Source organism: Anastrepha ludens, chromosome 4, assembly GCF_028408465.1.
Source record: "Anastrepha ludens isolate Willacy chromosome 4, idAnaLude1.1, whole genome shotgun sequence".
Lineage (NCBI taxonomy): Eukaryota > Metazoa > Arthropoda > Insecta > Diptera > Tephritidae > Anastrepha > Anastrepha ludens.
This window is the reverse complement of record NC_071500.1, coordinates 2,017,598-2,042,442: the sequence shown is the minus strand read 5'-3', so window position 1 is coordinate 2,042,442 and position 24,845 is coordinate 2,017,598. Positions and strand designations below refer to the sequence as shown.

The 24,845-nt window shown below is 36.5% G+C and overlaps 2 protein-coding genes across 4 annotated transcripts; both read left to right on the top strand.

Annotated features, from left to right (window-relative positions):
* Positions 1 to 184: 184 nt before the first annotated feature.
* LOC128861454 (spectrin alpha chain) lies at positions 185 to 24,654 on the top strand. 3 transcript variants are annotated; one of them, XM_054099595.1, is made up of 9 exons: positions 185 to 332; positions 10,785 to 10,897; positions 10,986 to 15,048; positions 16,633 to 16,701; positions 18,420 to 20,343; positions 20,487 to 21,090; positions 21,252 to 21,281; positions 22,706 to 23,306; positions 23,380 to 24,654. In XM_054099595.1, exons 3-9 carry the CDS (start codon positions 11,059 to 11,061, stop codon positions 23,506 to 23,508), a joined length of 7,347 nt encoding a protein of 2,448 aa, XP_053955570.1. In that variant the 5' UTR covers positions 185 to 332; positions 10,785 to 10,897; positions 10,986 to 11,058; the 3' UTR covers positions 23,509 to 24,654. The 3 variants fall into 3 exon arrangements, with proteins under 3 accessions (XP_053955570.1, XP_053955568.1, XP_053955569.1); XM_054099593.1 differs by lacking the exon at positions 21,252 to 21,281; XM_054099594.1 differs by lacking the exons at positions 16,633 to 16,701; positions 21,252 to 21,281 and having other exon boundaries at positions 186 to 332.
* On the top strand, positions 4,377 to 8,603 carry LOC128860720 (protein disks lost). Its single transcript, XM_054098410.1, has one exon. The coding sequence runs from the start codon at positions 4,377 to 4,379 to the stop codon at positions 8,601 to 8,603; it is 4,227 nt and encodes a 1,408-aa protein (XP_053954385.1).
* Positions 24,655 to 24,845: the final 191 nt, after the last annotated feature.

Here is a 24,845-nt window from a genome sequence, read left to right as displayed (position 1 = left end):
TGTTTGAATCCCATAAATATGTGTATCGGGTGTATTTTTAGGTGCATGAGAATTATGGATATCGATAATTATGATTTGACAGCTGAGAATGGCAAACTGTGTTAAAACAAAAAATACTGGACGGCAACGTTGAATAGAGCGTAATAAACGGGCTAGAAACTCGCAGTGAACTTTTCTAGCGAGTATTTAGTTTCTCGTTGCCATTTTGTAAAGTGCTCTTAAAACAGTCGAAAGTTCATATACTGTACGCTTTTAATTAATTATTGAAAATAGAGGCTATCCAGTTGAAAGCAAAAGGATACTGTGTAAACCAAATCTGGAAAATTATTTCCGTAAGTTAGTTAAAAATTTCATAAAATTGTATACAACTTACAGTAGGATTAGGTGGTAGTACATTGTGAAGAAAAATGTTGGGTCAGCTAGCACCCGCCACACCCATTGTGAAAAAATATGGATTTGCTGGAGTTTTTACCGAAACTTTGGGTGCAATGTTTTTAAACAGACAATAAAATATAAAGTTATAGTGAAAATTTAATTCTCAGTTCGGTATTTAAGAATATAACAAAAATTGTCTGTATCCAAAAGTTAATAGGTGCAAAAATTACAGAAGGAGCATTTTAGGAGAAATCGTTCAATAAGAGCGTAGACGATGTGAGCGACGTCATCGTGCTGCTTCCGTCGTGGTGTACTCGGCAGGCAGCTATTTTGTGTTTGTAAAGTTTTGTGCTGTGTGAATAGCGAATAAGAAGTGCGAATATCTTTAATATTTGAATCATGCACTCCTTAAACAAGACAAATTAATTAGTGATATTCTAAAAATCGTTTCCACAAATTGTTAAGTGAAAAAGGTGTTTCAAAAGTTGTAATTTAAAATTAGCATTTTACTCACCAACACGAACATGGTTATTTTAGATGTTGCATATTTTTAGGATTTGATATTGATCCGTGATTTAAAAATCCAAGTTCAAATGGCTTATTGGAAGCAATAGCTAATACAAGTACTTCTACTTAAAAGCATTATCAATTCCTTTTGCCCTACAACAACAACAACAACAACAAGTACTTCTACTTAAAAGCATTATCAATTCCTTTTGCCCTGAGTGGAACATAGGGCCTTCACAAAACGTTTCCATCGCGTACGGTCCTTTGCAATTACTTTTCTATAAATGTTTTAGCCATATAACTTTGAGATAATCAACACTAAAATGAAAAGCTGTGAAAGCTGTGTAATTTTGAAGTATGTAGTATATTTTTCATAGTACTTTATAGGTCATTACATGAAATTTTTCGCATCACCATCTAGATGGCAAGGGGAAACTGTAGATAAGTAATTATACCCGCAGTACTACATGTTAAATTTTATCTTACAAAAGTTTACAGTAAACCACGTAAAATTAAAATTTGATAATGGTTTATGGAGTGTATTTTTATAATAATAATACATATATATATGGCCGGAGTACGTAGGTTTGAATCTCTGTGAAACACCAAAATAAAGTAAAAAGTTTTTTCTAATGGCGGTCGCCCCTCGGCAGGCAATGGCAAACCTCCGAGTGTATTTCTGTCATGAAAGAGCTCTTCATAAAAAATATCTAGGAGGAGGAGCTGGGCAAACACCCAACAAAAAGGGTGTAAGCGCCAATTATATATATATGGTACATAAAGGTAGAACTGTCAGAGCATTTTTGAAAAATAAAGATTATAAGAAAATACATATATCTTGGGAATAATAAAAGTCTAGAGAACTATATTTGTAATAAATAAAAAAAATTGGAAGATAAAGTCTGATGAACATCTAACAAAGATAGTATCACTGGTTGATTACATATGTATTTACTTTAATCCACACGAAGTTCAATATACGTATAAACTACAACAATAAATGAATAATAAAAAGTATAATGTACTAATTCAAATAAAAAGGGCTAAAGTTTACGTATTTTGTATGTATACCTACTTTACTATTATTTTATTATGAGCACATAGGTATTCTAAAGTTCTACCTTAACATGTACTTTCTTAGTAAAAATACAAACCAGGAAAACTAATATTTTAAAATTTATCCTTTTCAAGAGTAAAAAATTATTTTCATGAAGCAAGGAATTTCGGCGAAGATTAGGGGCATACATTTATCAAAATAAAATAAGCAAAGATTGATGTATACATTTTTGTTTCTAAAAAGTAAGAATTAGGCACAAATTTTCTGTAGTAAATGTACCACTTCATAAGAATAAAGTCCCAAATATGAATTACGTCAACTTGCTAGGAACACAATAATGCAGATGACATTTTATTTTTGTTGAGCATAGGTTTCTGGTCCTTTATCTAACGGTGACTCAAAGAGCATGCGCATCTAAAATTTTTGATTTTATTTGTGTAAAAGTATACATGTGTGCACATGTATGTATATATATTCATACATACATATATAGAACTGCTTTTAATTGAGTTATTTTCATCTAATTTTTTTGTTTGTTTAGATTCTCAATCATTGTTGCCGTGCCGTATCATTATTTGGCGTTTCGTTATGTGCGCTCATTTCTTTGGTTAAGGAATTCTCATGAATAATAGTGTACCTAATATTTATGTGGAGTCAGTTTTAAAGCTAAATATTCGTGTTTGCTGCATTACGTCATTCCTTTATTTTTGCTTAAAGCATGTCAATTACTTTGTTGACAGTCAAATGCTGAGCTCTCAGCTCCACCTTCAATATTTTGGTTTTCTTTTTCACAGTTGGGCACTTGATAACACCCTGTGCGTACACTTATGTTCACAATAATAGCAGGGCGACATATTATAAAGTCTTGACAATTTATTTATTTCTTATTTAATTTAATTTTTAAATTTTTATAAAAATATAGTTTATACTTCAACAAAAACCATATAACTTAAAATTTCATCAAAATTAAAAATGGTAGAAAATGCATAGCACTGTCAAATAAAGAACAAAAAAATTAGCGAAAGTCAATTCGATTTTTGAGCCATTCCAAAACTTACACAATATGGAATGAGCTACAACTCTGCATTCTCGAGATTTTTCTGAAAATTCTAACTAAAAAGTTTGAGATTTTGATTAGTGTTATCCTGAAACCAACAATTTTTCGTATTCACACTTTTAATACAGCGAAAGTACCCAATATTTCTATCTTCGGTTATTTAATATAATAAAATTGTTAACAAAAAAAATTTGATATTACCTTTAATTTGGAAGCCGTATTCAGTCCTAAACTGTTCAAATACCTTTAAATTGATTATTTCGCTTTCGGTATTTAATTTTACTAATTGTACTTTAAAAATAATAATTTTCCAAAAACATGTTTTATATAAGTTACTGGTTTACTTGTTTTATATAACTTTGTGATTCTACCAATTTGGTGGGTATCTCTTCTGAAGGAGTATAACACCAATAAATTAAAGAGAGTGCAGAGGACTACATATATTGATCTTCAAGTTCGATCCATTGTTGCTCAGAGAAATCTCCTGTAGGACATGGAATCATTTTGTACAGATCTCTTCATCCGCAAACTGGGTTTTGATAGTTGTGCTAGGGCCATCATTCCAAGCAGGCTAGATAGGAATGAGGGGAGAATCTGGAGCTTTTCCCTAAGTCAGCTAATATTTCAGTCTCTAAACTGCCAAAACTAGTAGTATTTTTCAAGCAAAGGACTTCGTGATCTTGCATACATGCAAAAAGCTTAGCTTACATAAATAGCTTTCCCCTATAGTACAGCTGGAATCAAGGCGTAATATACTCGGCGTTTCCATATAATAGAGTTGTTCTATTTAGTATATGCCCAGTTCTTTTGGCATCACTGACCTCATCTATTGCACAGCACAACAGTTAATCGAATAAATGGTATATATTCCAAAATTATAGTTGCTTTAAATATTCTCATCAAGTCTTTAGTTGAATGCCTAGTTCACAGAATTGAAAGTTCATAAGCCTGAAATCGCCGTGAAATGTATTGCCATGAAATGCAAGTAACTTCGTTTCGTTCGCAATGTTTTTGAGATAATCTCTGCGGAAACAAACTTGTATCCTTATTTTATTAAACTAAAAATGAAAACTAATGTAATTAGATGTAGTTTTGTTGTAGTTGATTTTATTTATTAACCAGTACATACATTGCAAAAACATGCTTAATAGAAATAAACCTGTACTTGCAATTTAGATTTTTCCAATAACTCTGACGACAAGCTGCATACGACTTCCTTCCTGAAATATCGTCCTCTTTTTCTCTGACATCTTCCATTTCAGATGATCAAACTAAAACTTAAGAATATTTAAGTAGAAAGAAAAAGCCATAATGAACAGTGTTTGAAATCAACGATTATCTAAACTAAAGATGTTAGATGTTATATACAACAAATTAGCAATGTGTTCACCGGAAGATACATTAAAGGCTCTGCTACTAGCTAGTCCAGAAATGCTAATACATTCCCTCAATGATGTCACAGTTTCCATGGATTTCTTTCGCCACTGGTTTCTTCAACAATTCAGCGAGCCGAAGGGAGATGTCGCTTGCAGCTTGGAAAATTTTGCTATATACTTCCTGAATACCTTGCGACAACAAACTGACAACTATCTCCGATCTAATGAGAATGAACCAACCGTTCAAACAACAATACGAACGGAGAATACCATCGGTGATTTTTATGGATGTGGCAAAAATTTAAATGTGAATGATACACCCAAGCGCCAACCTTTAACATACAGTCAGAACTCTGCGCCATCTACACCAAATTTTTCTTCTACACCTGAGCAAGTCGGCAAAGCTAAAGCACACTTTGAAAATAGCCCAGTTGAGGATCTGTCGGCACATTTTCGAAACACAAACAAAAATACTTCCTCGGCTATTTCCACGCCTACGCAGTCGATGGATCGAAGCCTGAGAAATATTGTTCAGAGCGACTCATCAACACCCATCCGCCGCCACCAGAACAGCAACCGCCGATCGGGAAATAGCTCAATAATGCAAACAACGCCTCATGGCGCTGAAAAGCCGAGCCGCAATAACAGCACTTCATCCAGCTTTTGTCTGGGGGACTTTATGGTAATCCAACAAAGCAACAACCGATCGAGCCGAAAGAAAGCATCCCACACACCAATTACAAACGCTACTGCCGCATCTTCTAGTGAATCTGTAGCAAATAGTAAACCCAAAAAAAGAGTAGTACCAACTACTATAAGTAACCGAACCGTTGCAAGTGGTACTGGCGAATTAAAGCTTTTTGGCTGCAGCAGTTCATTCAGTAACGAAAATAATATACTAAAACTTACAAATGCTGAAATTGAGGATAAAAATAAATGTAGTATTGTGGCTGCAAGAAAGTCACTGAAACTTAATGCGAACGATATAAGTAAGGAATTGGAAACTGCTTGTGTTGGAAATGACGAGAAAAACTTGCGGGGGATGATTGAGCGAAAGCTACAAGATGTTACATGCAAAGTGGAAGATGAGACAACAGAAGCTTCGGTTAGCAAGCAACTGCCTCCTGTAGAACTTGATAAAATAAAAAATCACGCATACATTCAACGCTTAGCGGATATCTACGTAATTTTAATGGATATGAATTTCGTAACGAACGTTCTTAGCGAAATGGCATTTATGTTGAATTTGTTGAACGCACAGGAAAGAACGGTGGAACCGATTCAGAATGACTCCAAGCCACCCAATGCACAATTAGAAAAGGATAAAGAATTATCAATGGGCATACATATGCTAAACAATGCTACAAACTGCATTTACTTTGCATTGTGTGTGCTGAAGCGCCAGCGGCACTTGTTTGCTCATCTGGACATCAAGAGTTTGGGAGTTGTCCTACACAATGAGCGCGTTCATATTCTTGACATGGACTTGAAGTCGTACCTGGAATTCATTTATCAGCGCAAACAATCGTTGCTGCTCGGGAAGTCTCACACAACTGACATCTCTGCTCCAAACGATCGCTCATTTAAAAGCGTATATTATCAAGAAGACAAAGACTCGAGACAGCATTTCACATCCAATTATGAGTTTGGCGCTTTTAAAACGCAAAGAGATCTATTTTATAAAGTACTCAAGTTATGGGAAGCACACCATCTTAATCCGAATTGGAACTTCGCTCAAGAATTGGCACCGAGAATTCGTGAAATATTTAAACAGTCAGAGAATCCAATTAACATGGCACACTTTTCTAAATTGTTTGTCTCACAGCTCTTGATATCTGCAAGTGATGCTGCCTCCCCTGAGGACATTGGCTTAGAGGTTGATGCGGAAAAGTTTAGTAAATTGGCACAACGTCTCGTGGCACCTAGTAACTTCAGCGTCGACTATCAATTTCCGCGTAATCAAGCATTTTTTCGTGATTTCATCAGTGAAGCCAAATCCATACCATTTTTTGAACAGTTGAAAATGGCACTCTATTCTCAACTGATTGCCTTAAACAATTCCACATTTGAGCAATTGAATTTGAGTGACAACAGGGATGCGGATGAGTTCGAAACGGAAAATGATAAAAGCGAAAATAGTGAATTCATAGTGCGTCCAGAGGTTCTGACGTCCATGATAATTTTAGCGAAATTTTTGGGCTTTGTAACAGCATATCCCTATTGCCAGAACTTGTACACCTCTGCTATATCCGGCAACATTGAAAAAAAACAGTTAATATTGCGCAGCTTATTTCAGCCGCATTTTAGTGTATCCTATCACCTTCTAGATGCTATTAAAGGCAATAAAATGCTTATTACATTACCTTGGCTGGTACAGTATCTTGCAATGTTGGACAATGTTACGCTACAAATGGAAGATTTCGTCAAAACCACTCTCATTCTATTTTCATTATACACACAAATCTGTTTCAATTCGTCGCCTACAAATTTAACGCCAACATCTATATTCATCCTGCGTTGCTGCTTAGGTTGGCTCTTTGAGACAAAACCTATCATGTCGGAAAGATATTTTAGATATAGAGCCTCCCAAACAGGCACTGATAACAACAGTAACGAGAAATATTCGGAATGCCAACAACTAACTGCAAGCATGTTTCGTGCAGCCGATTTTCGTTTTGCAAGTATGAGCAACATTGGTTCAATGGAAAAAGAGAAAAACATAAATTTGGAGACAACACTGAACCCCATACTTGAATCTTTGCTTACTGTTGCTTGCCCGTTTCTGGCAGAATTTCGTGTTGCTATTATGCCAAGCAAATATGCAACTACTAAATATGTGTCACGCACAGGCCGATATCGCCACATAACTACACGCATTGCAGATTCACAACCTCCAGCAACCAATTCACCATCACACTCCGGATATCAAGCGAATCCGAACATCTTAAACTCGCAACAATCTCTACAAAATAAACTTATTGAAGCATTTCTTCATTCTCAGAATGTTTCTATGAGACGACTCATAGAGTTTGTAACCGAAAGAGTTTACAAGTCGGTTGTAAAGGACGTACAGCACAAATATATACTGCCTTCAAAAGCTGCTGCGGACAAGCGTGTAAACGAGATCACTTCGTCCAATACTGATGAAGTTTTTAGAAAAATATCCACCATCTATGAAAGCGCCTATGCAGATGCCCGACAACAGTGGGAAACTGGCTTACCAAAACGGGTGGATCAACGTGTTACAACTGCTCTCAAAGCTCTGCTCCCAGAGGAAACAACTCCTGTCGTAAAAAGAACATATTCTCAATTAATACAAAAAAATGCAATGAAACGTATTCAACAGTGGTTTCAAGATAATCTGCAACGAAATAATATTTATTGTGGCGATCTTAACGAAATCACGCAAAAAATATGCAAAGTAAACAAAAAGGAACAACAAGTGCCGTCGCTGTCGGAATTAAAAATAGTGCAGCTTAAACCCAGCGTATCCGATTTACTTGACGAACTACAGTACTGGCTCCATTGCACTTCGACCCGCACTGAACTGGTAGCGACAGAACCTAATTCCATTATATCATTCTTGCAGAGAATACCCGAAGCGTTTGTGAATACATTGCCCATAATATTTTACCGTCTAATCGGAGGAGGCGTTGTGCAACTTATACAACACCTAATTATTCATAAACCAGAATGCCTTACAACAGAACTCATGAAATCTTCTTGTAAAGTTTGGTTGCATTCAAATTTCGAAGTTCTCGGAAACACTGCTGAGCGAAGCAAAAAAAATAATAAGAGAAACGCGCAGCTTGAAATAAACGAGAGTGATGACGACAGCAATAGTTCCAGCTTGGCAGAGTCACAAAAAACCCCTAGTATTTACGACGGACTGGTCACAGTAGCATTTATCGAAACTTTGGGAGTAAATAGTGATCGTTTTGGAAAACTAAAAGACTTGTTAGTTTACATGATTGAGATGCAAGTACTTACTTTAGACAAGGTTAATGTGTTGTTTGTGCCAATTTTCAAGGAGAATTGGCCCGCCAATGTGCTGAACGAAATCTCAAAAACACTACAATGCATTGCTGATGAGGCCATCCAAATTCGGAGAACAAAGATTAGAGGCGCCGTTAACAATGGTGACAGTAGTGATGACGAAGCCAAATCTCATTTATTTATGGAAGTATTGGCCGATCTCTCGAGAGACACTGATAATTTAGGTTTTTATTAAAATTACTTGTCTAATTAAGTTTTAATAAATTAAAGTGTTTCTTTTTAATTGATGACGTAATAAATGAGTACAAACTTTCAATTTCCTGTTTTTATTAAGTGTCAATGGCTCTGAAAGCACTGGAAAAAATTAATTAATCGATTCTGATTTACCGAATTCCTTAGGCTATTCACATATCGCGTATAATCTGACTTCATCATAACGGTCAAAAGAAAACTTACATCATTGAAGTAATTTCTAAAGTGAAATTATGGAAAAAACATGGCGATTAATTTTTTTAAGTGTTTTCGATATCTGGAATCTGATAAGTCGCACTTTATAAATAAGTATGGTTTTTCAAATTTTGGCTTTTACATGCATTAAATGCATGCTGGGATGACGACGAAAGACTTAAAACGTCATTTCAATTTTTTGCAACTCCCCGAAAGTTTATTGGACAAGTTGTATGCTATTACAACTACTCAGCGACGTAAATTAACTCAAAGAAGAATATATAAAATAAAATACCAGTGGAAACATAATAATTGCAAAAACTATGACTATTTAAAATTTTATGATTAGATTTGAACCTGAAGTTTTAAATTATTATATTATTTATTTCAAAGATATTTTACCCTATCGTGAAATCTACTTACATTTCAATAGGATATCTGCTGGATATATAAAAACAGAAAAAAAATCGGTTTAGCTCAAACTCAAACACTTTACAATTGGAGTTTTGTTTAATAAAAAAAAGCACTTGTCAAAATTTTAATTTATCTTAACTCCATAATAATGGTGCAATGTAATAAGTATCTCTTACCAGGTTTGCCTTTTTACGACCCAGAGCAAAATATTCAGTTGACTATAAAATAACTTGCAGAGAATTTTAAAAATTCGTACATATTGAGATAAGATATGAAAGAATAAGTATTGGTGTTTGAAATTCATTTATTTTGAGTCACCTAATACAGAAGTTTAGTTTCGGTATATTGACAGGGTTTATGAGTGCTTTAGCAGCAAATTATATATACACCTGTGTTCACAATAATAGCAGCGCGACATATAATATTTTTGCGAACACAAATGTACCGAAAGGTCCATAAAATTTTTTTTTTTTTTTTTTTTTTTTTTTTTTGTGTTTGGTAATGAAATGTTATTTTGACAGTGACAACTCTTCCCCGCAAGAAACTTTGTCTGAAAGTCATTATCGGAACGAAATGAATCTCATTACGATTCAACAATGTTGGAAAATGTTGCAAACTAACATATGTATGTATTTCCAAACTCAATATTGTCTAGCCCAAAGAGTGCGTACATATATTGAAAATAAATCAAAATCATCTTTTCTGACGAAACACATTTTGATCTCGGTGGCTATATTAGCAAATTGAAAACTCGCTCGGAATCGTCGAGAAGCCAATCCATTCACAGTTTGGGGGATTTTGGAACAGTGGCATCATTGGCGCATTTTTCTTTGAAAATAGTGCTGGAAACGGTGACCGCTACAGAAGATTGATAAAAAAAATTTGTTGTGCCCGGGAATTGAAGATATGGGCATGCACGATCTGAAGCAAGGTGTTGCGCCATCCCACACAGGCCGTACCACCAGTACCGAAAGCTACATCCAGAAAATCGTATTCCAAAACGAATGCGAGTGTTTGTTCTTTCGAATAAACCAATGAAATACTGAAAAAAATATAATTATTACTTTTTTTTTTGTATTATTTTTATTATATTTATATTATATCCGTTATATAGTATATAACAGTTGAAAAGTAACATCTCCGTCCGATAAAAAAAAATGTAACGAAGCGAAAGTAGGATGACCAGCACCTTGTAGATGGTATTTGTAAAATGACAAAAAACTGCATCAAAAGAAACCCCTGTGTGTGTTAACATACTCTAAAGGGTTAAGCGTGACAATTTGTTATCAACTACTCATTTTCAATAGATGGGAGTACGAGTTAAGTGCAGAAATAAAATGCGAACGGGCTAGTCGTGCATTGCGAACGAAGCGAGCAACATTTTAGAATAAGTTGGGGTAATTGAATAATAGAAGGTCTGACTCACTCCGCTCTTATATATTTGCCTGTATGTGAAGCATTTATGTTTGACGAAATTGTATCATTATTATGTAATAACGAAATTCAGTTCATTCACAAAAAATAAAATGTTTTCATTTCATTCCGTTTGTTGCAGATACAGAAAAAGAGGCTTTGGACAACGCAGGTGGTGGCTCGCAGCTTAATCGTTAAAAGCACTAAGCAGTATTAATTTAATTAAAGAGAATAAGAGCAAACCATAGTAACAAGGTAAATATCAATTAACTTAAATTAATACGATGATGAGGTCATCAATTTTAGAACCAACTGAAAGATTTTTTTTGTTTTGTTTTGTTAGAAAACTGACAAAATCGAAAAATACAAATTAAAACTTATTACAAAGCAACGATCGAAACGAGAATACGAGGAAAATGGAGAATTTCACTCCTAAGGAGGTGAAAATTCTCGAAACAGTCGAGGACATTCAAGAGCGTCGAGAGCAGGTGCTTTCACGGTATAATGAATTTAAGATCGAGACTCGCCAGAAGCGTGAGAAGCTAGAAGATTCGCGACGCTTTCAGTATTTCAAGCGCGATGCGGATGAGTTAGAATCATGGATTCATGAAAAATTGCAGGCCGCAAGTGAGGAAAGCTATCGCGATCCCACAAACTTGCAAGCTAAAATTCAAAAACATCAAGCTTTCGAAGCGGAGGTGTCAGCTCATAGTAATGCCATTGTCTCACTTGACAACACAGCTCAAGAGATGATTAATCAGCAGCACTTTGCTTCCGAGACGATTTTACGACGATTGGATGAGTTGCACCGTTTGTGGGAGTTGCTATTGAATCGCTTGGCCGAGAAGGGACAAAAATTGCAACAGGCTTTGGTTTTGGTGCAATTTTTACGCCAATGTGAGGAAGTAATGTTTTGGATCAAGGACAAAGAAGCTTTCGTTACTGCAGATGAATTTGGGCAAGATTTAGAGCATGTAGAAGTATTGCAGCGAAAGTTTGATGAATTCCAAAAGGATATGGCTTCGCAAGAATATCGTGTGAATGAAGTGAATCAATTGGCTGATAAGCTGGTTCAGGATGGCCATCCAGAACGCGAAACAATAACCAAACGCAAAGAGGAGTTAAACGAGGCATGGCAACGCCTTAAGCAATTGGCTATTGTACGCCAAGAAAAATTGTTTGGTGCTCATGAAATTCAACGATTCAATCGCGATGCTGATGAGACCGTTGCTTGGATTGCAGAAAAGGATGTTGTATTATCATCGGATGACTATGGCCGCGACCTGGCCAGTGTACAAACCTTGCAGCGGAAACATGAGGGCGTCGAACGAGACTTAGCCGCACTTGAAGATAAGGTATCCACTTTGGGAGCTGAGGCATTACGCCTGTGCTCGATTCATGCCGACCATAGCGATCAAATTCGTGACAAACAAGCAGAAATTGCTAACTATTGGCAAAGCCTAACAGCAAAGGCACGCGAGCGTAAACAGAAACTAGATGAATCGTACTTTTTGCATCGTTTTCTGGCTGACTTCCGTGACTTGGTATCATGGATAAACGGTATGAAAGCCATTATTTCCGCCGATGAATTGGCTAAGGATGTAGCTGGAGCCGAAGCTCTCTTGGAACGTCACCAGGAGCACAAAGGCGAAATTGATGCACGCGAGGATAGTTTTAAACTGACTACAGAGTCTGGACGCAAACTATTGGAGCGTGAACATTACGCTGCAGCTGAGATTCAAGAGAAATTGGCTGCACTAGAAAATGACAAAAGTTCACTGTTATCTTTATGGGAAGATCGACGTATTCTGTACGAGCAATGTATGGATTTGCAGCTTTTCTATCGTGATACTGAACAAGCAGACACATGGATGGCTAAGCAAGAAGCTTTCCTTGCCAATGAAGATCTTGGCGATTCGTTAGACTCTGTTGAGGCTTTGATTAAAAAGCACGAAGATTTTGAGAAAAGTCTCGCTGCACAAGAAGAGAAAATCAAAGCTCTTGATATATTCGCTACCAAGCTAATTGATGGACAACACTATGCTGCTGATGATGTGGCACAACGTCGTCAAATGCTGCTGGCGCGTCGGTCGGCACTGCAAGAGAAGTCTGCAAGACGCCGGCAGCTGTTGGAAGATTCCAATCGCTATCAGCAGTTTGAACGCGATTGCGATGAAACCAAAGGTTGGATAAGTGAGAAATTGAAGTTCGCTACCGATGACAGTTATTTAGATCCAACCAATTTAAACGGCAAAATGCAAAAACACCAAAACTTCGAACATGAACTCAACGCTAACAAATCACGAATTGAAGATATTACAACAGTAGGCACTGAACTGATAGAAAAGGAGCATTACGCGTCCGACCAGATTAATACACGAATGCAGGAGATTGTTGTATTATGGGAAACATTGGTTCAGGCTTCTGATAAAAAGGGATGCAAGCTACATGAAGCTTGTCAACAGCAACAATTCAATCGGACTATAGAAGATATTGAACTATGGCTAAGCGAAATCGAGGGTCAGCTGTTGTCCGAAGATCATGGCAAGGACTTGACGTCGGTACAAAATTTGCAGAAAAAACACGCACTTCTCGAAGCGGATGTTATGGCTCATCAAGATCGCATTGAAAGCATCAAGGTGGCAGCTAATAAATTCATTGAATCGGGACATTTCGATGCTGATAATATTAGAAACAAAGAAGCCAATTTGTCAGAGCGTTATGCTGCCTTGGCTGCTCCGATGGCAGAGCGCAAGCAACATTTACTAGACTCATTACAGGTCCAGCAACTATTTAGAGACTTAGAAGATGAAGCTGCTTGGATTCGCGAGAAAGAACCAATTGCTGCTTCGACTAATCGTGGTAGGGACCTAATTGGTGTACAGAACCTTATCAAAAAACATCAAGCTGTTTTAGCTGAAATCAATAATCATGAACCCCGTTTGCTTAATGTTATTAGTTCAGGGGAGAATATGCTAAAAGAGCAACCATTTGCTAGTGAAGACATTCGTCAACGGTTGGATGCTTTGCAAGAACAATGGAACACCCTGAAGGAAAAATCAAATCAACGCAAGCAAGATCTTGAGGACTCATTACAAGCGCATCAATACTTTGCTGATGCTAACGAGGCTGAATCGTGGATGCGTGAGAAAGAACCAATAGCCACTAGCAGCGATTACGGGAAAGATGAGGACTCCGCCGAGGCATTACTGAAGAAGCACGAAGCGTTAGTCTCAGATTTAGAAGCATTTGGCAATACAATACAAGCATTGCAAGAACAAGCTAGAAACTGTCGGCAACAAGAAACTCCTGTTGTCGATATAACCGGAAAGGAATGTGTTGTTGCCCTTTACGATTATACTGAAAAATCACCACGTGAGGTGTCAATGAAGAAGGGTGATGTGCTAACTCTGCTCAACTCAAATAACAAAGACTGGTGGAAAGTTGAGGTTAATGATCGTCAGGGATTTGTACCAGCTGCTTACATAAAAAAAATTGAGGCTGGTCTCAGTGCAAGTCAGCAGAATCTTGTAGATAATCACTCCATTGCTAAACGTCAAAATCAGATTAATTCCCAATACGATAATTTACTAGCATTGGCTCGGGAACGTCAAAACAAATTAAATGAAACGGTCAAAGCATACGTTCTTGTTCGCGAAGCTGCGGATTTAGCAAACTGGATTAAAGACAAAGAAAATCACGCTCAAATCGCTGATGTTGTGGGTGAAGATCTCGAAGAAGTTGAAGTGCTACAAAAGAAGTTCGATGATTTCAACGATGACTTGAAGGCCAACGAGGTTCGCTTGGCAAACATGAATGAAATTGCCGTTCAACTGACTTCCCTCGGTCAAACAGAGGCTGCTTTGAAAATCCAGTCACAAATGCAAGACCTGAATGACAAATGGACCAATCTTCAACAATTGACTGCTGAGAAAGCGAGCCAACTTGGATCTGCTCATGAAGTTCAGCGCTTCCATCGGGACATTGACGAAACCAAGGATTGGATCGCCGAAAAAGAAAATGCCCTCAACAATGATGATTTGGGTAAGGATTTGCGCAGTGTTCAAACATTGCAGCGCAAGCACGAAGGCGTTGAACGCGATCTGGCAGCACTGCGTGACAAAATCCGACAATTGGATGAAACTGCAAATCGCTTAATGCAGTCACATCCAGATACTGCTGAACAAACTTACGCCAAACAAAAGGAGATCAACGAAATGTGGGATCAAATCATTACAAAAGCAACTGCACGCAAAGAAAAGCTTTTGGACTCATATGATTTGCAACGTTTTCTCAGTGACTATAGGGATCTCCTTGCTTGGATTAACTCGATGATGAGCCTGGTAACGTCTGACGAACTCGCAAATGATGTTACGGGGGCCGAAGCGCTTATCGAACGTCACCAGGTAAGTGGTAATTTTATATTTCATTAAGACATATGGATGGAGATCATAAAGTTCGAAGAAAGAAAGGTCTGCGGAGGAGAAAGGGCGGAGATATTTTTAACTTAAAACTACTTAGCGACTCAATACAACAGACAACTGAATCGGGTAGAAAACATTAACTATGGAGAAATTAAGATTCGTCCCGTACTTAAGCTCCTCACTAAGTAAGGAAAATTAGCCAGGGAAAAAATCAGTATATAAAAAAGCCACACTGATATATTTACACCGCTTTTTTAAGTGTACGGTTCTCCCGATTTCAATGAAACAAACAAATGCTAACTTCGGTATTTAGGGACGTGACATCTGACTTATAGACTCAAATGTGAAAACCAATATGTCTCTAATACCAATTAAGAAGGGAACTGAAAATTGGCACGAATGAATAAATCGTATATACCGTACTTATGGTATTGGAAAAGGAATCGTGGCACCTCTCATATAAACTGAAATTTCCAAATAGATTTTCTCCAGAACCACAAAAGTTAAGATAATGAAATTTTACGCAGTTAGATAAATACCAATACCTGTCTTAAGGTAAAATGTGGTAGGCATTGGAAAACGGGGTGTCGCATCTTTTTTACAAACTGAAAAATTCATATAGATTTTCTCTGGAATCGCTTATGTTAAGGTACTGACATACGTTTACATAAATTGTCGATGCCTGTCTTATGGTGAAAAATGAAATCACGTATGCCAACGTACTGAAATTTCATACAATTAATCATTACGAAGCTGGACCGAAACGGTAGTCTATACAGTGTTAAAAAAATGCTTCACCATCTGATGAAAAGATGATTCTCCAAGAATTTTGTTTTTTTTTTTTCGAGAAACTGGTTTAATATTACGAAAGTGTTATATTCTACACTTTTAGAAAATCTAACAGCTGTCATAAAAATACTTATCTACATATAACGTGGGTGCATTGTTTACAAAAGTCTCAAATAAAAAAAAGGTTATTAAAAAAAAAATTGACTGATAATGATAAAGTGAATTAGCTATTTCTGCCTATTTCTTCTTCATTTTTTATTAATAGTTTTCAGAAAGATCTCAAAAGAGAGAAAATAGATAGAAAAATAAACTCATATTTAATTTCAAATTCCTTCCCTTTCTTTCAGCGAACTTTTTGAACTACCCTCGCAGTTACTAGTTTTTTATGTTTGTGACTGCTCCGGCAGGAAATCCCCGCATTAGAAATTTTCAAAATTTATTTAAATGCATTTGTTTTGTTTGTTGTGGTTTTAGCAGATTTACATATTTAGTATATAAATATAAATTTAAAAACTTTTTTTTTTCTTTCTCTTCGTTCGCCGACTTTTGGTTTCCCTCTTCGTATATATAAATCGTATGGCCATTTACGGCATTTCCTACATATACATAATACATACATATGCTACTGGATCTTCCACCACCTAAATGCCACTTTATCACCTCAATAAACATATTAAAAAAACAATTGGTTTGGATGAATAAACAATAAACGAACATATTATATATAAATTTAATAAATAACCAACAATCCTAAATCAATCATACAACAACCTCAAGGCTCGTCGCGCAGAACTCGAATCCATTATTGGACACGGTAACACTCCCGGCACATCTTTGTCTGATGAGGTAGTTGCTAATTAAATTAAGTCCTGCTAACCAAGATTTTTCAAATGCCGCTACTGCCGTTTCTTGTTAAATATCTTATCACTTTGTATTAAAATTTATAATTCTACACATATATATGTACGTACATGCATAACTACATCCGCGCATATGCATATCATAATCGATCATCAAATGGAAAATTTTTAATACCGAGATTTATATTTATGTCGACACCAACACATACATCTTTTCTAGCATTACTCCTCGCAATAAACAATTAACCAATTCAAAAACAAGGTTCAATATATTCTGTAATACAATTGCATTGCATAATAAATACAACAATACTAATAACATAGAGGTAGATATGTATGTACATAAATTCATTTATAAATATAAATGTCCATAAACGAATTAGTTCTAAATCTTTGTACGAATATCTCTAACCTGCTGCAAACGCTTCCACACAAACCGAAATAAAGACAAAAATCGGGCATACTATTGTATATCTCGCATGTGGCTAGTAGCCTCGCGATAACTGTAACGTTAATGTGCTGCAGAGTAGTTCATAAATAATTCTTTCCATTATTGCAAATTGAAATTTTCGGCCGTACTTAGAAATTTTCACCCAAGCTTTTTCTAGGGTTATATACATATATACATATGTATTGTGCATATGAAAAAAATGATTTATGTAATTTTTTGGGACAAGAGGCCATTTATGAACTTCATTGGCAATTTACAATAATTAAAACTCTTTAAATCTAGTAGAAATTTTTTCCACATGTGTGTCCTCTCATAACAGCCTTGTCGAAACTCGAATGCCATCTCAAAAAATGCTTCGTTATTGTTTAGTTTTGTTTTTATTAAAAATTTTCCGCTAAAAGGGCCCACACACCACGTCAGCATGTTGGCGCCTGCGAGTGATTGTACTATCCGATTCATCGTGTATGTACTTGTGATGCGATTGTACCAGCTGCTGACATCATATAGCTCATTGAAGATAAGGTTTTAAAGTTGTAAACGCCGCTAAATATCCAAACACGCGAGCATGCACGTCGTGTGTGGGCCCCTTACAGAATTACAGTATTACAGAAGCTTTAATGTACACTTACAGTGAAAAGAACACTGCAAAATAAATATACAACAAAATGTGCATATACGGGTTATTAAAAAAAGAATTCAAAATATTTAAGGCGGAAAAAGTAGAGCGAAAAAAACCACAAAAGTCTTAAGAAAAATGGATCCTTTAGTTACGGGTTTGGATATATGGCAAGCTATTCTTTTCTGAGTCAAAGTAAAAATAAAATTACACAATATTTTCGACATCATGACTCGCAGTTGCTGGCGGTTTTGATTAATTCGTAGCTAAAGTTATTGGGGGCTATTTACAGAGTTGCCATGGACTAATGTTTTCAAAATTCCCCCCAAAAAAAAAAAGAATTTTTTAGGGTTTAAATCAAGGCCATAATCTAAAAATACTTATTTTTACAACTAAAAAGGAATGATTTCAGCGCTAGTTGCAATTGAACCCTTCTAGAACTGTTAAAATAAAATCGTATTTTGTCGTTTGGATGTAAGGGTAACCTGTATTGTATTCTATGTTGACTAAACCACATTTTACAGCAAATTTATGTGTTTACTCTGTTTTAACTAAATCGTGCCTTATACTTTGTTATAACCAGGAAATTACATTTGTGACAAATGCAATTTAAAATGATGATTATTTTTTCTATTAGGAGCACCGGACGGAAATTGATGCACGTGCTGGAACATTTGCCGCCTTCGAACAGTTCGGCAATGAACTGTTGCAAACTAATCACTATGCTTCACCCGAAATCAAGGAGAAGATCGAGGACCTGGCTAAGACCCGTGAAGAACTGGAGAAAGCATGGACTGCTCGTCGATTACAACTTGAGCAAAATTTGGATCTGCAATTGTATATGCGCGATTGTGAGCTTGCAGAGTCGTGGATGTCGGCACGGGAAGCATTCCTTAATGCCGATGATGTCGACAATAAGGGCGATAATGTTGAAGCTTTGATCAAAAAGCACGAAGATTTCGATAAGGCTATCAATGGGCACGAGGAGAAGATTGCTGCCCTTCAAGTGCTAGCTGATACGTTAATTAATCAAAATCACTACGCATCTAATCTGATTGACGACAAGAGAAAGCAAGTGTTGGAACGTTGGCGTCACTTGAAAGAGGGTTTGATTGAGAAACGTTCCCGATTGGGCGATGAGCAGACATTGCAGCAATTCTCTCGTGATGCTGATGAAATCGAGAACTGGATCGCTGAGAAATTGCAATTGGCTACCGAAGAGAGTTACAAAGATCCAGCCAATATTCAATCGAAACACCAAAAGCATCAGGCCTTTGAAGCTGAATTGGCAGCCAATGCAGATCGTATTCAGAGTGTTTTGGCAATGGGAGAAAACTTGATTGATAAGAAGCAATGCAGCGGCTCGGAAGATGCTGTTCAGAAGCGTCTAACCCAAATTGCTGATCAATGGGAATATCTCACACACAAGACAACTGAAAAATCTCTGAAATTAAAAGAAGCAAACAAACAGCGAACCTACATCGCTGCTGTCAAGGACTTGGACTTCTGGTTGGGCGAGGTCGAAAGCTTGCTCACCACTGAGGATTCTGGTAAGGATTTGGCATCAGTCCAAAACCTCATGAAGAAGCATCAGTTGGTGGAGGCGGATATCGTGGCACACGAAGACCGCATCAAGGACATGAACAACCAGGCCGATTCCTTGGTCGACAGCGGTCAATTTGACAGTGCTGGCATTCAAGAGAAACGGCAAAGTATTAATGAACGCTATGAACGCATCTGTAATTTGGCTGCACACCGTCAGGCTCGCTTGAACGAGGCATTGACTTTGCATCAATTCTTCCGCGATATCGCCGATGAGGAAAGTTGGATAAAAGAAAAAAAATTGTTGGTTGGCTCTGATGACTATGGTCGCGATTTGACCGGTGTACAAAATCTGAAAAAGAAACATAAACGCCTAGAAGCTGAATTGGCATCACACGAACCAGCAATTCAGGCTGTACAAGAAGCAGGTGAAAAATTAATGGATGTTTCCAATTTGGGTGTACCCGAAATTGAACAGCGACTTAAGGCCTTAAACCAGGCTTGGGCTGAACTCAAGAATTTGGCAGCTACACGCGGCCAGAAGTTGGATGAATCCCTGATATATCAACAATTTTTAGCCCAAGTAGAAGAAGAAGAAGCGTGGATAACAGAGAAACAGCAATTACTCTCGGTTGATGACTATGGAGACTCAATGGCTGCTGTGCAAGGACTTTTGAAGAAGCATGACGCATTTGAAACGGACTTTGCAGCTCACAAGGATCGCTGCTCATTAATATGCGATCAAGGAACTGAATTAGTGGAAGCTAAAAATCACCACGGTGACTCTATTGCACAACGTTGTCAACAACTTCGCAATAAACTAGACAATTTGAATGCATTGGCGGCCCGCCGCAAAGGAGCACTTTTAGACAATTCTGCTTACCTGCAATTTATGTGGAAAGCTGATGTGGTCGAGAGCTGGATCGCCGATAAGGAGAACTACGTACGGTCTGATGAATATGGGCGCGATCTTTCAACTGTTCAAACTCTGTTGACAAAGCAAGAGACATTTGATGTTGGTGGGTGAAAAAAACTAAGTTATTTTATATATTATGAAAAAAAAACAACTGTTATTTTACATATTATGCATATTAGTAAATTGCGTCACCGATACTACGCTCATGTGTTAAGATATTACCAAATGTTTATTGTTTTATTTCAGGTCTCAATGCCTTTGAACAAGAAGGTATTCATAATATAACTGCTCTAAAGGACCAACTTATTGATGCGAATCACGCTCAATCACCGGCTATTTTGAAACGTCATGAAGATGTCATTTCTCGTTGGAATAAACTTCGGGAAGCCTCTGAGACACGCAAACAACGCTTGTTGGCCATGCAAGATCAGTTCCGCCAAATCGAGGAACTCTACTTGACATTTGCGAAGAAAGCTTCCGCCTTCAATTCTTGGTTCGAAAATGCCGAAGAGGACCTTACTGATCCTGTTCGCTGCAATTCGATCGAAGAAATACGTGCTCTGCGCGATGCGCATGCACAATTCCAGGCTTCACTTTCGTCCGCCGAGGCAGACTTTAAGGCTCTGGCAGCGCTCGATCAGAAGATCAAGAGCTTCAATGTTGGGCCTAACCCATACACTTGGTTCACCATGGAAGCTCTTGAAGAAACCTGGCGCAACTTGCAAAAGATCATAGAGGAGCGAGATGGCGAATTGGCTAAAGAGGCCAAGCGTCAAGAAGAGAATGATAAATTGCGAAAGGAATTTGCAAAACATGCTAATCTTTTCCATACGTGGCTAACCGAAACAAGGTGAGAATTTTATTGAATTGGGTGGCAGAAGCAAATGCTAATGCCAAAGGTCATACAAAAACAAATTTCATAAAATTTACTGCATAATGGAATTTACTTTGAGATGAAATTTTTTTCACCAGTGTAACTCCAGATTTGTACTCTTTTACTTTTTATTTTAGATATTATATGCTGGGTTATAATAGAGAAGGGTAAAAATACTTTACTTAAATATGCTCAAGTGTTCTCTTTTCTAATCCGTATTCATACATATATATTACGTTGTGAAATGCTGATGTTACCACGTTTGTTAGATGCACTAAAATAGGCGAAAACGCAGCTGAGCATTGTTATACGAAAGCTGGCAAATCACTTTTTTTATTGATAACAAATGAATAGCCTCTATCTGCTTCCACTCATAAGCGATTAACATATCGATGGTATACATCTAAGTAGGAAGTATTAGGAAACTTAATGTGTTTTAGAGTATTAGAGCAGTAGGAGATTCTGCCTTCAGGGCTCAGTAAAGTTTTTTTTTTTAAATTTAGTAGAAATATTTGATTTACACCAAATTTTTCATTGCATGCAGAAATTTAAGATCTTAAATTGAAGTTGGCCATTTAATCACTTTGTGTAAAATTTGTTCTAAATTGTCAAATTAATTTGATAAGATAAACAAAAATTGGGAGTGTCCCAAACACCAGCAAGATTATCGATCAGCTGTCGGAGACAATTTTTTTCAATTCGTTCATAATGCGCGAATTTAACAGCTCTTTCTCTGTTAAATTAATTTAAATCATTCAAGCAGAACGGTTACACCACGTTTTCCCGAAAGTAACCATTTAAAAAACCAATATACCAGACTGGGTCCCAAGGTACCGGTTAGCATTGGCTAAATTTTTGTAGTTGCCGTATTTGAAATTTTATGTGCCTTTCAAAGCGGCTTATGGGGTTTAGAATATTATGCTTCTTAGGTTTAGAATATTTATTAGTGTAGTTTCTTTAGGAAATTACTTAATCCCATTAAATATATACATTATAAGCACTATAAAAGCGCACCCTAATTTGGGTCTGATTTCCAATAAAATTGCTTAAATTTAGGTATATTCGTTTTTATTGTTTTACTACGCGTGTCATAAATTCATCGACAGGACGAAGCGTCAAACACAACCGTTAAAAGTCGTCGTTGGTCATTTGTCCTTACATATCCCTCTTTCCTGTTTCCTCTTTTTACTCTTCAATGATGCCTTAATGGACAAATTTACAATCCTGTTCCAAGTAAATCCTTTTATCCTTGGGGGGCAACCATCTAACCTAACTAACCTTGTAAATGCCGTGCCCTATGTTAAGACCACTAATCATCCATGTGAATAACATAACATTGCAGAATAGTGTTTGCATTAACAATTTAAAAAGTTGAGGATATTTAAATCCTTGGAGTAACTTCTTAGCAGAAATGCTAAGATTTATAGAAAAATTCGGAAAATGTAATCAATTCAATTTGCTTCTTTTTTAGCTAATTAATTAATAGCACTTTGCCTTTCTTAGAAAATTTGCAGTTTTGCTATTTGAAAGTGGAACAAATTCTCAGCTTTGATTTTTTTTGTACTCTTTAAATTATCACTTATCGATATAGAACTAGCATGATGGAAGGTTCCGGTTCATTGGAACAGCAACTGGAAGCTCTTCGCATCAAGGCCACCGAAGTACGCGCCCGTCGTGTTGACTTGAAGAAAATCGAAGAATTGGGAGCATTACTAGAGGAACATTTGATATTGGACAATCGTTACACAGAACATTCGACTGTTGGCCTGGCCCAGCAATGGGATCAGCTTGACCAACTATCAATGCGTATGCAACACAACTTAGAGCAACAAATACAGGCACGTAATCACTCTGGAGTATCGGAAGATTCACTAAAAGAATTCTCAATGATGTTCAAGCATTTTGACAAAGACAAGAGTGGTAAATTGAATCACCAAGAATTTAAATCATGCCTGCGAGCGCTCGGCTATGATCTCCCAATGGTAGAAGAAGGTCAGCCCGACCCAGAATTCGAGGCCATTCTCAATGTTGTGGACCCGAATCGTGATGGACATGTTTCATTGCAGGAGTACATAGCTTTTATGATTTCAAAGGAAACAGAGAATGTACAATCCTACGAAGAAATCGAGAATGCTTTCCGTGCTATCACTGCCTCCGACCGCCCCTACGTAACAAAGGAAGAGCTTTATTGCGTAAGTGGCCATTATTTATGGATATTACATATTTATGTACGATACTTATAATGAATATTTTGAATTTTCACAGAACCTAACCAAGGACATGGCGGATTACTGTGTGCAGCGTATGAAGCCGTATGTGGAACCCCGTTCTGGCCAACCTATAAAGGATGCTCTCGACTATATCGAGTTTACGAGGACACTTTTTCAAAATTAAATGAAAAATGTTAAAAAAACTTAACTTTCGTAACATCAAATTAAAATATTTCCTGCAATTACTTGAGTAGTTTAGATTTAAGTATTATTCACTGTCTACTGCTACTACTACTACTATATTCCGCATGCAACGGAAATACATATGGGCAGCCAAAAAAAATTCGAACCGTGAGCGATAAAAGTATCAATATACCACATAGATATATATGTTTACTAATCAAGTTCGCGTAGCTTCGTAGCATTGAATGCATTTAAATAGTTTTGCTGACTTGAATAATCACGCTATGATTTTCTATGCCGCTTAAATACGAAGATTATCAATATAATATACCGTAATATACACATGAATAGATACAAGTCAAATCAGCTTAATATTATCAATTTTATCAAGAAAAAGCGCGATATATCGTGGACTTCTATGCCTTTTCAGGTATGCGGAAAACTATCATCACCAGTAAATTCAATAATTTATTAAATGCTTATCCGCCAAAAAAGTTATTAAATTTTGACACACAATACGTTGGTATAAGTGAGGAGGCTTAAGAAAATAAACGCATTGCGATCTAAAAAAGTACATTTACTATTTACATCCATATAAAATGAAGATAATTGAAAGAATTATAATTCCGTTTATTAGATATACAGATAAATTTATATGACTTAGATGAAACATTTTCTATTTACACATGCACATGCATATTTGCGAATATTTTATGAAATAAAGAGTTAAAAACCTTTAAATATGTCCCTTAATATATTACTGCTGCATGTCTAATAAAGATTAACATATACATAATAACAAATATTCTTTGTTTCATACTCTCACTTATAGGTGTAAGCTATTTCTTGTAATTTTGAACACTGCTCACTCACTGTATCTCGACATGGAACTGTACCGTTACCTCAATAGCTTCTCGTTTTTTTATAATTTTTATGGTCTTTCTATTTGAATCGATGGTTTTATATTTCTTTTAGTATATTTCGCTTTTATTTGTAATTAAAATATCTTTTGCTTTTACGTAAGTTTTTGTCTTTGAAGTATGTATATTAATTTTAGCTGAATTTGTTTTTTAGTTGATTATTTCACGGACTGTATTTCACCGAAAAACATTTTAAATGAATGGTTTTATATGTTGCATCTTGTGAATTTCGTTTCTTACTATGTAGGTACGTCTATTCTCATTCAGATTCATGATTTTAGAACCCATCAGTATAGGAAACGATATTTTTTAGCAAAACGAGCTTCTAAGAACATTATATATATATATAATTGGCGCGCATACCCTTTTTGGGTGTTTGACCGAGCTCCTCCTCCTATTTGTGGTGTGCGTCCTGATG